The sequence below is a fragment of the Cryptomeria japonica genome, chromosome 7 (genome assembly GCF_030272615.1).
Source record: "Cryptomeria japonica chromosome 7, Sugi_1.0, whole genome shotgun sequence".
Lineage (NCBI taxonomy): Eukaryota > Viridiplantae > Streptophyta > Pinopsida > Cupressales > Cupressaceae > Cryptomeria > Cryptomeria japonica.
Genome location: NC_081411.1, coordinates 323,900,160 through 323,924,246, shown reverse-complemented (window position 1 = coordinate 323,924,246; position 24,087 = coordinate 323,900,160). Strand labels below are relative to the sequence as shown.

Below are 24,087 nucleotides of genomic sequence, written 5' to 3'. Positions count from 1 at the left end.
TGTTGATGACTTGATATTCACTGCTGATTTATCAATTGACATGTTCAAATCAGCTATGAAAAAAGAATTTGAGATGACTGGTATGGGTTTAATGTGATACTTTCTTGGCATTGAAGTAAGTCAAAATGATAAAAGTATATTCATCTCACAATATAAGTATGCAAATGATATCTTGAAGAGGTTTAATATGATGGATTGAAAATCAGCCCCAACACTTATTGTCACGGGTTTGAAATTGAGCAAGGATGATAAAGGATCCAAAGTTGATTCAACTTTGTACAAGAAACTTGTTGGTAGTCTCATGTATCTAACATGCACAAGGCCATACATAATGTTTGCAGTTAGCCTCATTTCAAGATTCATGAAGTCTCCAAAAGTTTCTCATTGGCAAGTTGGAAAAAGAATTTTGAAATATATTAGTGGAACAAGGAACTATGAAATTCTCTACTCAAGGACAAATGATTTCAAGCTCATAGGATACACTGATAGTAATTGTGTAGGGAATATAGATGATAGGAAGAGTACTTCCGGTTATGTTTTTCATTTTGGATCAGGTGTAGTATCATGGGCTTCAAAGAAACAACCAATAGTTACTCTTTCATTTGCTGAAGCAGAGTATGTAGCAGCTACAGGGACAGTGTGGCAAGCAATATGGATGAGAAGTATGCTAAAAGAATTGAAGTATGGACAAGAAGAAGCAACAAAGATATATTGTGACAACAACTCTACCATAGCAAATCTAAGAACCTAGTCTTTCATAAAAGGAGCAAGCATATAGACACAAGGTATCATTTCATTAGGGAGTTCTTCAATAATAGAGAAATCTTTTTGGAACATTGTAGGTCAAAAGATCAACATGTAGACATCTTCATCAAGGCATTGGGAAAAGAAAGCTTTGTGCACCAAAGAATCAACTTGAGTATCATAGATGTTCGTAGTTGTGATTAAGTGGGAGTGTTGAATTTAATCACCAACTACCTCCCTGCCAATTCCGTAGACAGTCCCTCACTCTTTCTCATCATGTTCGTAGTTGTGATTAAGGGGGAGTGTTGAATTTAATCACCAACTACCTCCCTGCCTAATTCGTAGACAGTCCCTCACTCTTTCTCACCATGCATTGCTGTTTACTCAAACATGTTTGCTTTGAAATGTGAGAAAATTCAATGTTTTTTGAGCTTGCTGCTGTCCTTAGTGTAGCTGGGTATGCGTATAGGAGGGAAAACAGTTTTAAATGAAATATAAAATAGAAATGAAGTTTCTAGAAGTGGTTACGGAATTAGTAAAAAAATTATAGGAAAAGACAACGCAGTTCTTAATATGCATGTGATATCTGTGAAAAACAGAGCAGAGTACAAGGGCTGCTGTTACAACAGCAAGATAGCAATAAGGTTTCAGTTAAGAACAGAGATTAAGATTATATTTTCTCTCTGTGGATAATTAGATAGGAGCAGCTCTTTTTATGGAATCAAACATTGTATTTTTGCTGAAACATATGTGAATACATAATAGTGTGAATGCATCGTTAATTTGTCTCTGTTATTGCTCTGTTTTTCTGTTTGTTTTTCTGTCCCCTGCCTCTCTCTATCACCATCTTATTTATGATTTCCTATTGTTGATCACAGGTAAAATCTTATCTTAAACTACATAAGCCATACTTTTTAAATTTAAGTTTTAGAAGTCCAGGATATGGCAAAAACTGTAGAACAGGCAAGCGCCGCAGCCAGTGTAGAGAATACAGTAATAGACGCGGGCATTCTTCCCTTGTCTTTCCTCACAAACATACCCTCGTATATCGGATAGCTATTTATTACTATGAAGCTCGACATCATCACCTGCACAAACATACTCGCAATGGCTGAATAACCTTCTCTCATCACACCTGCAATTCCACCCATTAACGACAAGAGGTTTATCAGTGCTATGATAGAAAATGGTATAAACAACGCAGAGGAAACCCCAAACTCAAAAATCTCTGCCTCGTATCGTTTGGCTGCTTGACTGTCAAATACTTTGCTTGTCACCTCGAATCCCACTTTAGATATTCCAAGTAATTTCCAGACGACTTGAATGAGCCCAAACAGATAGGACGAGACGCCTTTTATCATCCACATCCTCTGGTCATTCCACCAAGATTTTAAAGAGCCTCCTCCCACATATATAAACTCTAGAGCACTGTGTGCATATGCACATACTGGTAAAAATAGAAAGAGGAGAACCCATGGATCTGAAATCTGCAAGATATAATGGATTTTTTATATATTTTGTCATTGTGATAATGGATTAGAGTTATAATCCCAAAGACGGTGCAAAGTAATTTACGCAGTAATCTCTATAAGAGTATAAGAAATTATTTGCAGACTAACATAAATATAAAAAATAAAAGCTCAAAAAACAGTTTCATCAATATCATGGACTGTAGAAAGACTATGTTTTTTACGATTGAAAGGAATGTTATTAATCAATATACAAAACTCAAAAAATTAAATGTAAGGGGTAATAAAACTACCTGGGGAAATACCGATAGACCGGTGACCATGCATAAGGCTGGTACTAAACCGTAGCAGATTAAAGGTAAGGAAGATGGAGCCCACAGAAAGTAGTAGCTGTAACACATGTTCTGTGCTAGTTTTGTATGGTGGATACCATAAGTGAGTGGACAATATTTGCTGGCAAAAATCTCCAGTAAACCTGTTGCCCATCTTTTATTCTGGATCAGAGTATCATTCAGATTAACAGGTACACACCCCACAAAAGCATCTCTTTTGGGACAGCAGTAAACAGATTTCCATCCTCTGCAATGTATACAAAGCCCTGTCAAAACATCTTCCACTGCACAATCGTATAGCATGCCGACCTGTGATTAGGATATACTCAATATCAGAAATTGTTTGCAACAAATAGATCCAACTGTTTTAATTATCAAGGTTTTAACTTGTATTTGCCTTTTTCCCCCAATGGGTGTTTTCCTCATAGCCGCACTTGGCAAGCTCTTTTGCCTCTTCCAAAATCATGGATGGAAATGCTTTCTTCATGCTTGAAATTGATGAACTAATAAGCTCTTTCATTAAATTAGAAGAGCTGTGTTGTCGCTCACTTCCACACAAGACATCCCTACGGAGAACACATCCAGTACCCACGTATGACGTACCCTCAATTCCATCCATTCCTTTGTTAAATATCTGTATATTTTAAGGCAGCAGTTAAACTACAGGTCAGTTGATTTATAAATGTACAGGTCAGTTGATTGCATATATTTTAAGGCAGCAGTTAAATTACAAATACTCACTTCAAAAATATTCCTGAGATAATTGGCATACAAATCGTTTTTTGTAATGCCATGAAACCTTTGGGGAAACTGGACATAGGCAAACTCGTGCCCAGTTCCAGATTCCATGAAAAAGCACATAGCTTCCCGAAGGGCTTCACAGTTGTTGGCATACATGTCACAGTCCAGAGTAAGAATAAAGGGGGCATTGCTCATCAGAGCAGAGACTCTAATCTGCAGACATAGGATAAAAAAAACAATCATAAGTAGGAAAGAACTTATAAAGCCAGTGCATGGATAATATAATCACAATGGTCAGACAACATAAACAGGGACAAACATTATTACCAGAGCATTAAGAGCACCAGCCTTAAAATTATGGGGCTGTCCAGGTCGCTTTTCACGGGACACATACACAAGACTGGGCAAACCATGGCCCTCAACGTTAATGTCTTTGCCCCTCTCTAGCAAAACCTGTATGAAGGCTTGAACAAAGGTACACAGCAAAATTTAATATCCTGGAAAGCTTAACTAAAATAGAATATATTGAAAACTATTTAACGATATCTTTCACTGGATTTATAAAAACATTCCACTTTTGTGGAGTACTTTATTAATTATATAAAAAAGCTAAAACAATATATTTTTTAAAGAGATAATATTTTAACGGTGAATTTTGTGACCTGAACTATACTTGGATGGTCTCGTGAAGTCATATCCGGTTTCCACTCTTTGAAGCCATTGTGTTCTTTGCATTTGTGTTCTGGAACAGTGCCTCTCTCTACACTACTGTTTATACAATATTTCATCTCCTCGTACAATTTCTACACAGATTTTTCAAGATCTACTTTAGTCTCTCAATCTCATAGACTCTCAAGGTTTTTATTATTAAATAAAGATAAGAAATTAACTAGAGTCGAAGAAAATAACTTATGCAGAAGAAAGTTAAGCTGCACACCTTGACATTTTCCCATTCTGTAGTGAAGGAGGAATTGTCACTTTCATTGTTATAATATTCAGAAAAATATGCTTTCGGGCATCTCTGCTGAATGGAGTACTTGTGGCAAAAAGGAACCCAAATCTTTGCAAAACGCGAAGCTTCCAGCAGAGCATAAAAGATGAGTGGGGATCCTCCATCATCCGATACATAGCATGTCAATTTTTCTACCGGATAATTAAAAGCCAGAGTAGACAATACAGTGTTTGAAACATCCAGTGGAGGTTCTTTAACAGGGTCAGCCGTGCATACAAATACATCAATGGGAGGTAGTTCCCTCTCAAACCTACTCATTAACAAGCATAATCCATATTACTCTGAGGAAACATATTTCTCAATCTTACAAGCAGGCTAACACATCATTATATATGTATTTTTCTTTGCTGACGATAGATCTGGAATATGATCTCTGGATAAAACTATTAACACAATCAAACTAAAATACTAAAATATATACCGTACTAATATCATAGACTGAAGAAATATCATGTCTTTAACTATTTACCTTTCAGAGAGTCTCCGCGGATAGGTAAATCGATTTACAGGCCACCACCTGAGGCTCATCTGTAATACCCAATGGATGGCCAAGCCTATCTCTGCACAAAATAGCAATATCCATTGTACATATCCTTCGCTAGGCATATACTGGATGCGATAATATATAAGCCCAAGAACTGCACACAAATATACGCATCCATAAGCTCTGTTTATCTTTGCAGCTGGCTTTGCTACCGTTGTGTAAAGTGGGGAATCCCAGGATTCCATCTTCTCGTTGATTCAATTCAATTTTTTAAACCATTTATGATAATTGAATTGCCATCTAACTTTGTTCAACCTCTTTTCTCCAACTTTAGTTTGTACAGAGCGCAATGACCATAGTATGTCATTTGTAATGATTGTTGCCAGTTGCATACATCAGTGAGAGGATATACATGAATTTTAAGGGTTCAATTCTGCACGGCATTCCAAACAATGCCTCCCATGTGAATCGACGACTTTCCCCTTCATTATGTGGTGTGGGGTTTTTGGGTGTGCTACTTATAGAGATTGGATATTTTTGTGAGGTGACGATAACGACAGCTAACGGCTGCTGCAATAATGAGAACGATTTATTTGATTCATTTCCAAATACAATTTTAAGCATTTTTTGCTATTTTAAAATATTTCTAGGGGAGAGGAGCCATTACATGTGCGGGGATCTAAACACGTGATAGGTCTTAGGCGGTTAGGAGCCCATAGGTGTCCGCCTAACCACCCAGTATTTGTCGACGTGTGTCCCACCACATGTTCAGCATTGAACAAATAAATAATATCTTTTCAATTCAAAATATAAATATTTATGTTCACACATAAACATTTAAGCCATTCACATTAATTCGAATAAAAGTTTTAGAGTTCTATCAAATAAGATCACATGCCCAATAAAGGGACCATGATAAAAAAATTAAAGTATGCATTAAACATTAAAACGATAACATATTAAGCCTAAATAAGCCGACTTGGAGGCAATACAAAATGACATGACGACAACCCCATGCCATGTGAGTACCCATGGACACTGACGTGGCTAATAAAATGTCACGTCATGGTCATAATTTGTCCACCTCCGTGTCAGACCACAAGACCCTTTCAACACCTTTCCGCATCCCACGTCCCATATATCCAACTTGAACCAAGTTGATATGGTCACTTCAACACCGTTACCGATCATATCACCTGCATCCATCACATCACTTGTGTAAGGCCACGAATTGAACAACAAAAACAATCAACTTAGACATAAATGGGGAAATATGGAGATTCAAATTCAAATTCAACACAGTAGGTTAAAAAACTAAGGAACTTCAATTCAAATTCAAATTCTGTCAGATAAATAAACACTTGAAATAAACGCATTTCATTCAGTGAGCAAAAGCAAGAAGACATAGAAAGAGCACGTTGTAGAGGTGCAAGAAGCCACACAATTCAGGCAAAAAATATGTGTTTTGCAAGTATTTTCTTGTTCACAATCCACAAACCTCTTTTCAATTTACGTATAACAGTTCAATATATTGTGTTTTTTTAACAAACTATGACTCACTTACCAAAATGATTACAAAAATGATTAAGCATAAGACCAAAAAATTCAATTCTTGATTTCCCATAAGTCCTCCGACTCCAATCTGACCTGCGGCCTCTGGTCGCCACCTTCATCCTCACCCGCCTCACTCGCACCTGCGACAACCGCACCACCTTCCTTTTCACGAAGATATTTCTCAAGCAACCTCCACCCCTCGGCCGTTTCGGACCTCCTTGCTTCCCGGTCCTGCCCCACTCTCCATCTAATGAATGGGAAGAGTGTCGTGACTTCAACTTCCACTCCTTCCCCTACCAGATAATCAAACCCAATTCTAGGAATGACCTTGTCGAGCAGAGGCTTTAGGCAGCCTAACCATTCCTTACTCACTATTCCCTGCAACAACCATGCACACTTTTTAGCATTTTTCCCAATCTCTACCCCCCATGCCAAAACCATGTTGACAATGTCAACATTCATGCGGTACATGTGTTCTATTTTCAGGAAACAGTCACCAAGGAACACCTTCATTGTCATGATAAATTCTTCATCCTGGTACTTAAAAACTTGCTTCAATCTCTTTTCAGATATTGCGCTAGCAAATGTTAGTTGTTGCCTTGAGGTGTATAGTCTGAATGTAGCTTCCATGCTTATTGGCACTTGCAAAATGCTTCCCCTTCATTGAAAAAATACTAAAATAAACTATATTCTCAATGCACTGCTTTGCCCCTATAAATAGATGCGTTGATTTGTTTTATTTTTTTTTCCTCTTCAATGCTTTATACTAATGTTGGTGAGCCAAATCTCTTCGAAGATTTTGGCTTAATTATGCACACTTCCCATCGAAATAAGCAACTGCTACCTCATATTCCTTACATTAATAAGCTTTTGTTGTTTTAGTACACATCCACCAATCCACCACCTCACATTCTCTACATTAATACAGAGTTCACTATCCTAACATATCCACTTAACATTATTTGTCCTATGGGAGAGGACCCACAACGTGCACACCCCATCTTCGTGGTGTCCACGTAAGTATACATTTGTATATACATGCTATTAAATATATATATATTTGATAGTGTGCATATATATATATATATGTGTGTGTGTGTGTGTGTGTGTTTGTGTGTTTGTGTCCACATATACATGTTTGACACTGTATACATATGTATATACATGCTCTCAAATATACATATTTGACTGTGTGTGTGTATATATATATACACTATCCAAGATATCTATTCCACATGCAATACTTATACACTCAATTATGTATTTTTTAAGGTTTAAATATATAATCCCAATTCATTAAAATCAACTTTATAGCACAATTCAACTTTAAAGAAGCCAATTAAAAATGCACAATTGAACACAGATAAAAGTATAGATGAATGAAAATGAACATAGAGCCATGCAAATGGCTGACTTCATACCAATTTGAACACAAAACTAACTCAAGTGGACATACATGAAATAGTGACTCAATTTATTGTACATGGTCAATTCGAACACAACACTGAAGCATATTTAGAAATTGTAAATACATGAATTTAGAAAATTGACTATTTGAAATGAATTCGACAATTATATTTATAGTGACTATACAGATTTATACATATAAGCCCAATTCAAACATCGAAATGCAGTTCCAAATGCACAAGTGAACATTCTTAAAACCCCGCATGACAGAAAACCAACCCTCAATGAATCGAATAAAATGGCCCTGAAACAGAAACAAACATTAGATTTCGAATTAATTTAACAAAAAACATCCAAACACAATTGAACATCAAAAAACAAACTACTTACTGATTTACTAAATTTATAGATATTAAATTTACTAAATTTCCACCAGCCATGACTCAATTACATTACCCGCTTCTAGATTTGATTGTCTGCCTCTTTTTTACACAAACTTTTCCGATCACACTCTATGAGCCATCATCCTGCAGAAACAGAGTGCCTAGAGATGTATAAATTAAATGCCCCAGATGACACTCTACTTCATCTTGATGGTGGGTCATAGGGTGTGATCCAAAATGTTGATGCAAATTCCAGAAGCATCAAATCATATTTTGTGACATGATATATACAGATGTGTTGAACTATCAGGTGACATGATATATTTGTAATGTTTACCATAATGCAGATGACTATGGAGAAGTCAGGATGATACATTCCAGACATCAGACATGGACACGACTGAGCATGGATTTCTCAAACAGAGATGAATGCTATCAAATTGCTCAAAATTATCAATACGATAGGGAAAACTATTTGAAGGCCCATCACACACTAACAACTCAAGGTGTCATTGCAACCCTCACTCTAAATATTCTAGATTATGACATTACAACTTACCTCCACGAATATTTCAATCCCTTCTTGCACTCACCTATTCCACCCACTAAATGTTCAATTCAAATCCCTTATCCACGCATCCATGCACAACAAGAATGGATTGTGAAGCATTCTCACATTGTTGACTAACACTGTCCAAACCTCTGTGATGATCATCTCTTTCCCACCCAATCATCTTTCTATTCTAAATTATTCATTGTGAATCTGGAATCATGGAAAACCAACTATCTGAATAGGTTTTTTTTAGAAAAATATGCACCACAAGTTCGTCAAAGCTTCGCTACTCTATCATGGCAACAAACGCTTCAAAGAGTAGTCAATGAACATATTCCATCATGGATTTTTACCAAAGTGTACATTCAACTTCATCATGGACAAACTGGGTTGCATTCTACTCTACCTTGTCGACTATACTATCAACTAATTCTTTGGAAGAAAGCCATTTCAACTACACCACCACTTCTAGTCGACCCAGAAGGTTTCGACCACAAATCCATGCCAAACTAAGTCTACGCATGTACCTCTAAACCCCTAATGTCTAAGTTTCCAATAAATAATACATTTCCACACACATATGCCCATAAAATATATCATTTCACATAGGGAACCATACTTCTACTATTCAGGAAATATTGTCATCTTACACTATATTGTCATCCACTCCTTACTTGCACAATTATGCCATGTCAAGTATCAAAGTTAATATCGTTCAATACGCTTCGACTTACAAAATCACCTGGTTAGTTGGTTCCATCTCAATATAACTCATGTTTTACTGTATATATGTTTGCAGGTTACATTTTAAATTACAAAAAAAAATCATACATACTGTTCAATTCATATTAAATTGTATATTTATCATGGAATTACAATTAACGTACAATTTATTATTGTTCTTACAGATGAGGAAGGCAAATAAGATGAATGGTTGTGGTTAAATTAAGAGAGCAAAAACAAGGTTGCCATCACATAAAAGAGGTGTGAAGATCCTAGTTTAGCAACAGACCCTGACTCCTAATGTGGTCGAAGCAGAGCCTATACCCCCATCACCGGATGATCAAGATTCAGAACATGTCTTGCCGCCCATAGTGGACATTTCCTTTCCTTCAACTGGAAGGAATTTTACAAGGCCACAAAAGTTGTGGTTGGCTTCGGCCATGGAGGGTACAATCCATGATGTAGAGGAAAATGACATGTCTATCAGGGGAGCGTCAAAGAAGTGGGGAATCCTAGCTGCAACAATGACAAAATGGTTGGGTGGACTAACAACAATGTCGAAGAAAGGTCCCCCAATCATCCTCACTATTGAAGAGGAAGAAGAGATTGTTGAGTGGTGCCAACAAATGGCAGTAGCTGGTCATGGCCTCGAGATCCTAAACTTGAAGGCAGCTGTGGCACAGATTTGTGAGGGTATACCCAATCCTTTCAAGGATGGCATGCTTCGGAAGTCATTGTGGGCTGGTTTTAAAGCCTGACATCTAGAACTCACCTTGTAGACAACTGAAGGCCTTGACAAAGACAGGGCACTCACTATGAGACCTATCGTTATTGGTGCTTTCTACGAGACATTATCAAAGGCCTATGTAGCAAATCCATATGGTCCGGATTTGAAATTGTGATGAAATCGGGGTTATGGTAGGCAAGAATGATGCTATGAGGGTGCTCTCTGGGAGAGGAAGTCGCAATGTCTCATACATAATCTCAAAGAACCAGGAATAGATTATGATTTTGTGCTACGTGAACACTTCCAAGAAAAGAATCCTAGGCTTCTACTTGTTTAAAGAGAAAAACACCTACAAAATTACATCACCAAATGTCAGTCAGGTGCTTGCATGATAGGACACAAACATGCATGGATGACAAAGGAACTATTCCTTAATTGTCTATACCACTTTGTGCGATCTTTTCCCGGGGATGTATCGCCCACCAACAGGCACTTGCTTATATTTGATGGCCATGGTAGCCATGTTGCAGTGACAACCATCCAAGAGGCAAGGATGTTGGGTATAGACTTGCTCACATTGTCGGCTCACACCTCTCACCGACTATAGCCACTCGATGTGAGTGTCTTCTCTCAGTTCAAAACATTCTTCAAAAAAAAAGAGTGAAGTAGTTGGAAAGGTTTCCAAATGTGGAGATCGGGAGGGTAGAACTGGCAGAAATATGAAGTCCTTGAATAAGGCATTGGCAGTTTCTAACATCATAGTAAGCTTCAAAAGGATAGGGATATGGCTCATCAATCCTGATGCCCTCATGGATGACATGCAACTCAGCACCACATTCAACATTTAAAATGGCGAGGATGTTTTGGTTGTGCAAAACATGTTGAGCCTATCCAGTGTTGATGTTTCAAGTGAAGTTGTTGCAGAAAACATCGCTGAAAGAGTGACTGACAGTGTGGAAGACAGTCTTTCTCTTCCATCACAGCGAATAGCACCAACATGGGTGTCCGACGGGGCAATGGCTTTAGGAATTGACTTGGAAGGGGAACATCAAGACTCCACATTAACTTTCCCTTCACCACTCACAACTGCCATGGATGATGTGATGCATTACTATGCCAATTATGGCATATTAGATAGTGAACCTCATGCAGAATTGACACAGCAAGACACTAGACCAGACACAACACAAGTTGGTAGTGACGAAGACAAGAGCCTGCTATCCTAGGTCAGTGAGATGGGCCCCTCTCAACAGGAAATAGGACTACCGATATTTTTAAAGTTGCATGTTCACATCATCAACAAGACAAAAGGGAAAGGTGTTAAGGATGGGCTACGGTTGAGTTATAATTGACATTTGATTATATCTAATGAGTTCATGGAATAGTTAATGGTTCAAGAGATGAAGAAGATGGAAGTAGAGGAGACCAAAGAAAGAAAGAAAGAAAGAGAAAGCTAAAGAGAAAAAGGCAGTAAGCATATTGGCAAAGCAAAAGAAGGAACTGGAAAAAAAAATAATAGGAGATATTGCGTAAGAAAAAGGAAAGGCTGAAAGAGATAGAGAAGAAGGAGAAGGAGGAACGAAAAAAATGAGAGAAGGCTTTAAAGGAGCAGGAGGAAGAGAAAAGGGCTATCGAGGAGAAGAGAATGATTCTAGCAAGAAAGAGGATGCTAAATAATCCATTAACTCCATCGACTCCATTTTTAGAATGACAACCCATAATGTAGGACATGCTGAACAAAATGATCCCCACCTTTCAACCACCTTCAATTTGTCAACCAAGTTCCCCTCGTGTGACCTTTACTATTCTTTCAACTCACATGCCAAGGATTGCCGACAGCCCTAGGTATTTTCTACCACCTTCAATTTGTCAACCAACTTCCCCACCCATGACCTTTTCAATTCCTTCAACACACATGGTAGTGGTTGGCAACAACCTTGGGTATAGCAGCCCAATACAAGGTGATGAGAAGATGGCACCCATCGCATGCTCAGGGGTACCACCTGAAGTTAGAAGAAGTTCATTTCCCCTTGGATGAACTGACATCTACATGAACATTTGTGATTTTTTTGTGACTTGTCTGACTTATCAAGTCAAACCAGAACTGTGAAAATGTCTTTTCAATACATGGATTTGACATGATTTTTGTTTCGAACTATGCTCATATGGTATTTTTTTGTATGTCGACACAATACAAAACAAGTAATGGGATGATTGAGGAAGTTGTGGAGTAGTACATGATTGTAGTTTCCAATTATGTGCATACTTATTTTTATATAGATGTCATGCAATTGTCTACATGTAATGGAATGAGTTATCAACTTGTTAATAACTACTTGTTTTATGTATCCATTTAGGTGCATTACATTTGTTTTATATGTACATGCAATTTAAAACATGTAATGGGATGAATGAGAAAAGATGATTGAGGATCTTATGAACATGATCATGCTTGTAGTTTCCAATTTTGTGCATAGCTCTTTTATGTAGATGTCATTGCAATTCAGTACATGTAATGGGATGATTGAGCATAGATGTCAACAACTACATGTTTTATGTTTTCAGTTATGTACATGAAAGACGAACAAGCAAAGATGCTATTTTTATATATCAATGCAACTGAGAAAATGTTATGGGATGAGGAGAAAATATTGACAAGTACTGTTGAGTTGGCAAACCAAAATCAAAAGTTGACATGCCACCAATGATTTTTTCCATGTCAATGCTGAGTTGTTATCCTAGTCGCCAAAAAAATGCCACTTCGAACCCTCGACCGGAACAAGAGCGTGCCCACCCCCGAAACCTATCACACTTTCCATCTACATCGAACAAGTTGGCCTTGTGGCGATCAATCACTTGCACACCTTACCGACCATCTAATCTGCCCAATACTCGTGCCCCAACATTCAAATTCCAAGTGCAGAGGTATTAACTATGCATCACATCTCCTTACTAGCACCTCCATAATCAATTACAACGAGGACACACAACCATTTGAAAACCTTTATACTTGAGAATTGTGCTGCACAAACCATTCAATATGAATGTGAAAGTGCAACATAAATCACGAGTACAAATATTTCAAATGACATCATGTCCTCGTTGTTTACAATTATGCAGATGGCATGTCCTCATCCAATGACTTAATGTAGCTGTTCCAATTGCTGAGACCTTGGCCTAATCATCACATTACATGTGAATTGGATTGAATGTAACTAAAGACTCCTCTAAAAAACTAGTTTGTGGACCTTTCAAGTTCAGTTGTGCTACTTATACATGTGTTTTGATTACTACTACTTCTACCCTCCTAAACAATATGGACCACAAATATGTACATACACACATGTATATAAATATATGTGCATATATATGTCTATACATATATTCATATACATATACATACGTTTATGTATATACATGTACATACATACAAACATGTATGCATATACATCTACTAGAATATTGTGTCATCTTTACTTATATGCACGAATGGTTAATGTGCCATATTTCACATTTTCAGTTTTGTTGTCAAATGGTTTTGAATTGGGGCAGCCAACTTAGCAGTCTGTGTGGGCAGGTTGAAAAGTTGGTCTTTGGGTCCACTTTGCATGCCACATGGACCCCCAAAGTTAGGGTGTACACATCATGGATCCTCTCCCCTACTCACCTCCGAAAACATCTACATATATACATGTACATATGTGCATGCACGTCAAAGTAAATGCTCATATCTACATATGTTTATGCACATCCATGCACATATGTAGTTGCCCTGAATTTACATATGTGAATGCACATCTATGCACATATGTGTACGTACATATTTTCGTGTACAAGTACATACATATATGCACATCCATGTACATACATATATGCATGTACATGTACATACTTATAGGTAGATACTTGATTTATACTAACACATGTTTAAGGGATTCAATTTCACTATTAATGTTTAAGGGTTCAAGGATTCCTAATAATTAATTATGTACATGGACATACATAATGTATTCAATGAACTTCACAACTATAAATGAAATCTGGCAAGCATTTGTAAAAGTATGATACATGTAAAGTGATAGCAACAAATTAGAATGTAAACCCTTAGACAATGAACACAATGCAGAAGTGTTATGAAAATTACTTTAACAATGAACTGTAAGCCATAAACCCTTTAATAGTAAAAGTTAAATTACAACCCTAAATGAAGTGAATTCAAAAATCAAGTCAACTTTGAAACCCGTAAAACACATTGTAAATTAAAAGTGAGAAGTTGAAGCCATATATACATTAACAATGAAGAATTGTAATTGAAACCCAATGAGTATGTAAAAGTGTTATCATTGATTTAAACCCAATTGACAACGAATAGAATGACTTATTGATTTATACCCCGTGACAATGTTCTTTTTAGAAAAGTGAAGATGTAAACTACATGAGAATGAACACAATACCTTGTGACATATAAGATAATGAATGAAGTAAATCCAATAATCAAGTGAAGTTGGAAACCATTTTTCACAGTGGACAATAAAAGTGAAAATGTGAACCCTATACATGAACAGTTCAACATTGAAATTGAAACCGAAGGAGCACAATGAATCAAGGAATTAACACCTTAAAAAATAGAAGATTTAAAAGTGATTTTGAAATCCAACATTGAAACATTGATTTATACACCGCAACAATATTGTTTTTAGAATAGTGAAGATGTAAACCATATGAGAATGAACACAAAGAAGATGTGCAATCTAAATCACTTTAACAGTGAACCCTAAAACAATGAAGTGAATCCCATTATGAATGATTTGAATCCCATAATGAATGAAGTGAATCCAATAATCAAGTCAAGTCGGAAACTATCAAACACATTAGACAATAAAAGTCAAAATGTTAACCCTATACATTAATAGTTCGACATTGAAATTGAAAGCAAAGGAGCTAATTCAAAGTGGTCACATTGATTTAAATCCTCTGACAAGGGAAAAAATGGAGCATTGAATTAACCCCTTCTAAAATGAAAGATTTAAAAGTGAATTTTAAAGCTAACATTGAAACTTGGAAACACAATTTACAATAAACCTAAAAATGTGAACCCTTTTACATTAACAGTGAAACACTAAAAAGCCGTGAAACCCTTTTGATAGTAAATGTGAATTTTAAAGACAACATTGAAACCTGGAAACCCAATTTACAATAAAACTAAAAATGTGAACCCTTTTACATTAACAGTGAAACACTGAAAAGTCGTCAAACCCTTTTGACAGTAAATGTGAATTTTAAAGCCAACATTGAAACCTAGAAATGCAATTTACAATAAAATTGAAAATGTGAACCCTTTTACATTAACAATGAAACACTGAAAAGCCATCAAACCCTTTTGACAGTAAATGTGAATTTTAAAGCCAACATTGAAACCTAGAAACCCAGTTTACAGTAAAACTAAAAATGTGAACCCTTTTACATTAAACAGTGAAACACTAAAAATCTGTCAAACCCTTTTGACAGTAAATGTGAATTTGAAATCCTAATTCTAAAGAATCTGTAAAAGCAATCAACGTTTAAACCCACAAACCCATTATACAATAAGAGTGAACCATTTAAATTGAAACCCCCTTTGTTAGTAAATGTGAAATTAATAGCCTAAATCCAGTGAATCCGTAAATGAAATGAACATTTAAACCCAGAAACCCATTATAAATTAACAATCAACCAAAATAATTGAAACACTTTATCCCTTGAAACATTAATTGTGAAATTAAACCCTTAAACATTAAAGGTGAAATTTAAAACCATTAAACCATAGTGATGTTGCAAGTCGATACCAAAACTCCCAATAGATTCATTGTATGACAAAATGAGCCAAAATTTTAGTCACACGACACCATTTAAATTACAATAATGCTAGAAAAGAGGAGAATGATTCCCTTTTGTATGTAATTGTGTCTATGAACACAGAAGGTTGTGTTCAAAAAATAGAAAAAACAACCATAAAATTTTCCTGAAGAATGCCAAACATTTAGAAACCAAAATATTTATGAAGAATGCCAAACAGTTAAGACAAATTTTTAAACAATCAAGTAAGAGGACAAATGTCATTTAAAAAAACAATAGAAAACATTAGAAATTCATGAGCCTTAGTGAGGAAAATTCCTCACCATGGTCGAAGGGGAAATGAGTTGATTCAACATCTGCAAGTAGATCCTCGTCGTCCTCATTGTTTAGCTTTGTACCTACAAAGTGGAGGTGTCGAGGGAGTAATAGAACAAAAAATGGAGTCGAACACGGAAAAGTAACCCCAGAAAATCAGAAAAAACCAGACAAAATTGTACAAAATAGGGTATGCATTGAGGCATTACCTAATTTTGGGTGTACACGTTCTAGTCCAAATCCGAGTTGAAGGCACTCCATGGTGAGTAGGTTGTGGCAGATTCGAGACAATCTACGAGGGTTCAAGCACAATGAAGGCCAAACACTTCAAAAAATACGAGTGAGCAGAGACAGTGAAGGCGAGGTGATGCATAGTTAGTGCGAGTGCAGTTGGAATTTGAATGTAGAAGCAAGAGAATTGGATGGAGTAGATGGCTGGTAAGGTGGGCAAGTGAGTGATCGCCACACAGTGAATCCATTCAATGCAAATGGAAAGTGTGGCAAGTTTTAGGGGTGGGCCCGCTCAGGTTCCAGTCGATGGTCCCAAGTGGAATTCTTTTGACCACTTGGATGATAACTCAGCATTGTCATGGCAAAAATCATCGGTGGCATGTCAACTTTTGATTTTGGGTTTCCCACTCAGTGGTCTACATGGGCGGTTTAAAAAATTGGTCTATGTGTCCTCGTGGCATTCCACGTCGACCCCCGAAGATAGGGTGCACATGCAATGGCTCCTCTCCCTTAGTAGGGATGAGGTGTAAATTTGATATTAGTTATTTGATCATTGAAAACTACGTGCAGTGATTTTTGATAGGATTTATTGTTGTATAATTTATTTTTGTATCATAGAGTTTGTATCTTATTAATTAAAAAGACAAGATGTTTTGGAAGAATTACAATAATGACATGGATTCATTTGATCACTATAAAGAAAACTCTAAGAATTATTAGTTCTTGCCATAGTAGGAATACTTATGCATTCACCCAAATCTATTAAATGTCAAAGCATCAACCAATCAGAATAAAAAATTAAAATAGATTGACTAATTTCTTAATGCTTATATTTATATCAAGTTTACTTCAAAATATACAAATTGCTTTATCTTTTAATCTATTGGATAATAGTACTCTACACTCATATTAGGATGATGTCACCATTTTAAATGTCAAAGCATCAACCAATGGAAGCAATAATTAAAATAAGTTGACCAAATTTTCTAATGTTTGTCTTTTTGTTTCCATTTTTATACAATAGTGTTCTACAGTCATTTCACTATTACATAATAGTGACTAGTTTTGTCCTTGTTTCTTTTGACAATGCAACGAGTGATAAAGCCACTTGAAATTTTATAATAATAATTTAAAAATACATAAAATTATAAATATCAAACATATAAAATAATGAAATCTATAGTTTTAATTAACTAATTTATTAATAATTTACTATATAATAAATAAAATTACTAGATAATAATATATTAACTAACATATAATAATGTAATAATTTATATATATTGATGAAATAATTATAATATATTAATTATATAAGTTAAATATAATTGAATAATTAATACTTATTATTATATGGTCATTAATAATAGATAATAGACCACTTACTATGAATAATAATAGAAGTTATTAATAAAATATTATAATAACTTATTATTATATTTCTATTATCATTATTACTATAATATAGAGTCAAATTATTACATGTATACTTATACATGATACTAGTTATCATAATTATTATTATATTTAATTGATTAATAGTAACAATTGTCTAGCTATTGTAATTATATTATTATTATAATATATATTAATTACTTTTAATTTAATGATTAAGAATTATTGTACATGGAACTTTAATTCTAATTTAACATACTCAGTTTCTTGCAAAACCATTACTCTACATATCTAGTTTTTGTTACATGAAAAAATCATTATCCTTGGAATGTTTTTTAACTAAGCAATATATTATAAATTTAATTGATTGACATGAACTAGACGCAATGCATTTGTAATCTGTTATAGACTTTATTGATTGACACAAACTAGATGCAGTGCATTTCTTTTCTTATTACTAAAAAGCATTTTATGTTTTAACATTTAAGTATAGATGCTTCAAGGTTAAACTTCCCTCAAAACTATTTGTCAAAAGATTTACTATAGTATTTAAAGAATTCCAAATTATTATTTAATGATGTCAAAATTTAATATCATTACTACAATTTTTTTTTCAATTAAGGTGACCAAAGTCGTAAACTTATATTAATTAATAATAAAGTCTTACAAGAGCAATATAACCTTACTTTGGAAATATAGCAACTAAATTATGAACTTAAAAGGATGTGAACTGGTGATTTTTCATATTTCATATGTGTAATCTATGACTGATGTAAATTTCTATAGCTCACAATATTTTTGAAAAGTGATACTTCCTCTATTAGAAAACTACTTTTATAAGAAGAATAAAATTATAAATTCTTAAATGTAGTTTTGTAACACTAATATCTAATATGCATATTTCTATAACTTTTCGTTGCATATTTTAATTTTTAGTAAATTTTGAAGTGAGATTAATTATAAATTAGACATAAGTTTACTCCATAATGTACAACTCTTTGTGTCTATATATAAGTATGAGTACATAAATGTATTCATATATATAGATTTAATCTAATGATTTTGATTAATAAAAATAGAATAACTATTTATCACTTTAATAAGAGTAAAATAAAAACAGAATATTAATCCGATATTAACGGTTTCACTGTGATATTTAAATAAAGTGATATTCATATAAACAATGAATAGTATGTAGATTGCTAACACTATATTTGTCGAATTAAAAAGCCTATCTTAATTCGCAGGCTTATTACCCCAACGGATGATTGACTCGCCAATTATCTTCAAGCCGTGCTTTGGCAGTCCCATACCATATATTTTAAAATTTGCTATTCTTGCTCACCGGTAAAATCTTATCTTAAACTTCGTAAGCCATATTTTTTTATATCAAAATTTTATAATTCCAGGATATGGCAGAAACCGTAGAACAGGCAAGTGCCGCAGCCAGTGGAGAGAATACAGTGATGAACGTGGGCATGCTTCCCCTGTCTTTCCTTACCCACAGACCGTCATATATCGGATAGCTATTAATTACTATGAAGCTTGACATCATCACCTGCACAAACATACTCGCCATGGCTGAATAACCTTCTCTCATCACACCTGCAATCCCACATACTAATGCCATGAGGTTTATCAGTGCTATGACAGAAAAAGGTATAAACAGCGCAGAGGAAACCCCAAACTCAAAAATCTCCGCCTCATATCTTTTGGATGCTTCGCTATCAAACACTTTGCTTGTCACCTCAAAACCCACTTTGGATATTCCAAGTAATTTACAGACCACTTGAATGAGCCCAAACAGATAGGACGACACGCCTTTTATCATCCACATCCTTTGATCATTCCACCAAGATTTTAAAGAGCCTCCTCCCACATATATAAACTCTAAAGCACTGTATGCATATGCAGATGCTGGTAAAAATAGAAAGAGGAGAAACCATGGATCTGAAATCTGCAAAATACAATAGACAATTTATTTTTTGAATCATTGTAATAAAGGATTAGGAGTACAATTTAAAATTCGATGGAAAGTAATTCAGACAGTTATATTGACGAAGTAGAGAAAATTAACTGCACAGCCTATAAAAAGATCATGAATAATGAAACAGAATGTTGTTAATCAACATAAAAAAAGTAAAAACCCGGAAAAAGTTTTAACTATATCATGGACTGTAGGAGGACCATATTTCCTCTTATTCAAAAGAAAGTTACTAATCAATATACAAAACCCAAAATATTAAATGTGAGGGGTAAAACTACCTGAGGAAATACCGATAGGCCGGTGACCATACACAAGGCTGGCACTAAGCCGTAGCAGATTAAAGGTAATGAAGATGGAGCCCATAGAAAGTAATAGCTGTAACACATGTTCTGTGCTAGTTTTGTATGGCGAATACCATAACTGACTGGAGAAAATTTGCTAACAAATATCTCCAATAAACCCGTTGCCCATCTTTTATTTTGGATCAGAGTATCATTCAGATTAACAGGTGCACACCCCACAAAAGCATATCTTTTGGGAGAGTAAAAAACAGATTTCCATCCTCTGCAGTGTATAGAAAACCCTGTCAAAACATCTTCCACTGCACAATCGTAGAGCATGCCGACCTGTAAAAAGGATTAAATGTCAGAAATTATTTGCAAAAATTTAGTCTGGTATAAAAAAACTATCAAGATTTTGAAGTGTATGTACCTTTTTCCCCCATTGGGTGTTCTTCTCATAGCCGCAATTGGCAAGCCCTTTTGCCTCGTCCAATCGCTTAGATGGAGGTGCTTTCTCCATGCTTAAAATTGATGATGAACTAATAAGCTCTTTCATTAAATTTGAAGAACTCTGTTGTCGCTCAATTCCACATAAGACATCCCTGCGGAGAATGCATCCGGTACCCACGTACGACGATCCTTGAATTCCATCCATTCCTTTATAAAGTATCTGTATACCATTATTTATAGAACTACAGTTCAGCTGATTGCATAGAATTTAGTATAGCCGTTGAATTACAAATACTCACATCAAAAATCTTCCTGAGATAATTGCTGTACAGATCGTTTTTGGTAATGCCCTGAAACCTTTGAGGAAACTGGACATAGGCAAACTGGTGCCCAGTTCGAGAGTCCATGAAAAAGCACATGGCTTCTCGAAGGGCTTCACAGTTGTTGGCGTACATGTCACAGTCCAGAGTAAGAATGAAAGGAGCATTGCTCATTAGAGCAGAGACTCTAATCTGTAGACACGAGATAAACAAATCAATCATAAATAGCATACAATATAACCACAATGTACAAACAATTTTGTAGGAAAAAGAGATGGAATCAGGGGCATTCATTACTACCAGAACATTAAGAGCACCGGCCTTAAAGTTATGGGGGTGTCCAGGTCGCTTTTCACGGGACACATACACAAGTCTAGGCAAATCATTGCCCCTTTCTAGCAAAACCTGTATGAAGGCTTGAGCAGAATTACACAGCAGTATTTAATAAACTGGAGAGATTAAATAGTGGGTAAGCTGTGATTGGGTTTGTCAAATAAATAAAAAATATTTAGAAGTATTCAATGATATCTATTAGTGACTGGATAAAAATATTCCACTTGCTCTCGAGTATATTATTAATGTTTCAAACAACCAAAACAATATAATTTATTTAAGAGATATTTTAACAGTGATTTTTGTGACCTGAACTATACTCGGGTGGTTTCGTGAAGTCATCTCCGGTTTCCATTCTTTGAAGCCACTGTGTTCTTTGCATTTCTCTTCTGGAACAGTGCCTTTCTCCACAGTGCTATTTATACAATATTTCATCTCCTCGTACAATTTCTACACAGATTTTTCAATATGAACTTTAGCCTCTCAATCGCCTAGAATGTAAAGGATTTTATTCTTAAAAGAAGATAACTAATTAACTAGAGTCGAGTAGAATAATTTCTTCGAAGCTTAAATTTAACATTCATACCTTGACATTTTCCCATTCTGCAGTGAAGGACAAGTTATCATTTTCATTCACATAATATTGCGAAAAATATGCTTCTGGGCATCTCTGCTGAATGGAATACTTGTGGCAAAAAGGAACCCAACTCTTTGCAAAACGTGAAGCTTCTAACAGAGCATAAAAGGTAAGTGGGGATCCTCCATCATCCGATACATAACATGTCAATTTTTCTACTGGATAGTTAAAAGCCAGAGTAGACAATACAGTGTTTGACACATCTACTGGAGGTTCTTTAACAGGGTCAGCCGTGCATACAAATACATCAATGGGAGGTAGCTCCCTCTCAAACCTGTTCATTAACAAGCATAATCATATTAATCCGAGGAAAAAATGTTTCTCAATCTTAAAAACAAGTTAACCCATATTCATAATTTTGTATTTTTGTTATTTTACGATGAATCATGTAATATCATTCAACATAAAGATGAATTTTTTTATGCCCTCAAATCTATAAATTTTGGAAATTCCATATCTTTACTTTTTTACCATTTAGAAAGTCTTTCTGGGTAGGTAAATCGATCCACAGGCCACCACCTGAAGGCCATCTCTAATACCCATTGGAAGGCCAAGCCTAGCTCCGCACAAAATAGCAGCATCCATGGTACATATCCTTCACTTGGAATATACTGGATACGATAATATGTAAGCCCCAGAATTGCACAAAAATATACGCATCCATAAGCTCTGTTTATCTTTGCAACTGACCTTGGTACTGTGGTGTAAAGCGGGGAATCTGTGGATTCCATCTTCTTGTTGATTCAATCAAATAACTGAAATCATTTGAAACAATTTATAACAATTGGAGATTGCCATCCAACTTAGTTGAACATCGGATCTTTCTCTAACATCAGTTACTAACCTTAGTTTGGAAAGATTTCAGTGACCTTATGTTGTAGGTTGTAATGGTTGTTGCATCTATCACTGTCCTTCCCCACTAGGTTTGATTTCTTTCATCTTCATTATGTGGTGTGGGGCATTTGCGTGTCGTATACTTCACGAGATCGGATAGTCTTGTGGAAGCCTGGCCACACACTGAGCATTTAGGGTACGATAACAAAAGCAACGGCTGTTATGGAACTGAGGAAGATGTGTTTGATTCAAGTATAAACAGAATTTTAAGAATTATTAATTATAATTCATATAAATCCAATTTATTTTAAATGTTTGGAGTGTTTGGACAGCTATTTCGAACATTATCAAATCTATAATCAAATCCAAAAGAAATAAAATTCACATAAATTTTAGTCAAAAAAAAATTCAAAATAATTATTTATCATAAGGCTAATATTCGTTATTTGATCATTGAAGAGTTCTTCATTATACTTGATTATTGTGTCTTAACATTTTTATCTTATTAGACATCTAAGAGATTGATTTTTTTAATTTAAGTATGACAATGGCAAAGATTTTTTTGACTCATACAAAGAAAATCCTAAAATATAGTATTAATATCATGCAAATTCAAATGTTCTAAAATGGCTTGAATGATTTGATATTTTGTATCATATTATACTTGTCTTTTGTGTCATATTATTGTAAGAGAACAAAGGTGTGTGTGAAAATCCAACTCCACATTCAATACTTAGATGATGAACGAAAGAGTTGTTACAACAATAAGAATGATTTGCTTGACCTATATACAAAGAGAACTCTAAGAATTATTAATCATATTATGGAAAATGCATAAAGTTTCTTGATAGTCTATGTTGTCCTATGTTGGTGGTTTTTGTATCATAAGGTATCCCTTAAATTACACTTCTTTGATACCATTTTTGTCAGACATTCTAAAGTGCCTATGTACTTAATCCACCCTTAATCTTACCTTTTCAAAAGTTTAGGCCTCTTCTAAAAGCCACAATCAACTATTTTTCAATCACAATGCTGCTAGGCAACAAACTTGGCTCCCAATAATAATTTTGAAGGTCTATGATAAGTTTTATCTTTATTTCAAATGTTCTCATTAGATTAAACCGAGAGAGGCCCCAACTATTACATAACCACTACATAAAAGAAAAAGAAAGAAAAACCATGGGAATCACAAGGAGTGAGAGCCTAAAACATGGATACCAATTGCCAAAAAGGAACAAAACCCACCGGGTACCTAAAACCAAACACCTCAAAACCTAAAGAATAGAGTAGACTATAGACAAGTAGAGAGAAAAACCAACAAACCGTGTACCCCCACCAAA

At 35.1% G+C, this 24,087-nt stretch overlaps 2 protein-coding genes across 4 annotated transcripts; both read right to left on the bottom strand.

Annotated features, from left to right (window-relative positions):
- Window positions 1-1,308: 1,308 nt before the first annotated feature.
- LOC131046704 (cellulose synthase-like protein E6) lies at window positions 1,309-5,259 on the bottom strand. Of its 2 annotated transcripts, none has more exons than XM_057980487.2 (8): window positions 4,768-5,259; window positions 4,224-4,548; window positions 3,960-4,089; window positions 3,614-3,750; window positions 3,287-3,499; window positions 2,943-3,179; window positions 2,507-2,854; window positions 1,309-2,231 (listed from the first exon to the last, which is right to left on the bottom strand). In XM_057980487.2, exons 1-8 carry the CDS (start codon window positions 5,025-5,027, stop codon window positions 1,665-1,667), a joined length of 2,217 nt encoding a protein of 738 aa, XP_057836470.1. In that variant the 5' UTR covers window positions 5,028-5,259; the 3' UTR covers window positions 1,309-1,664. The 2 variants fall into 2 exon arrangements, with proteins under 2 accessions (XP_057836470.1, XP_057836469.1); XM_057980486.2 differs by having other exon boundaries at window positions 1,310-2,231; window positions 3,614-3,739; window positions 3,949-4,089.
- Window positions 5,260-19,011: 13,752 nt separating this feature from the next.
- On the bottom strand, window positions 19,012-22,789 carry LOC131046698 (cellulose synthase-like protein E6). Of its 2 annotated transcripts, XM_057980479.2 has the most exons (8): window positions 22,385-22,788; window positions 21,863-22,187; window positions 21,586-21,726; window positions 21,244-21,348; window positions 20,923-21,135; window positions 20,604-20,843; window positions 20,171-20,518; window positions 19,012-19,862 (listed from the first exon to the last, which is right to left on the bottom strand). In XM_057980479.2, exons 1-8 carry the CDS (start codon window positions 22,642-22,644, stop codon window positions 19,290-19,292), a joined length of 2,205 nt encoding a protein of 734 aa, XP_057836462.2. In that variant the 5' UTR covers window positions 22,645-22,788; the 3' UTR covers window positions 19,012-19,289. The 2 variants fall into 2 exon arrangements, with proteins under 2 accessions (XP_057836462.2, XP_057836463.2); XM_057980480.2 differs by lacking the exon at window positions 21,244-21,348 and having other exon boundaries at window positions 22,385-22,789.
- Window positions 22,790-24,087: the final 1,298 nt, after the last annotated feature.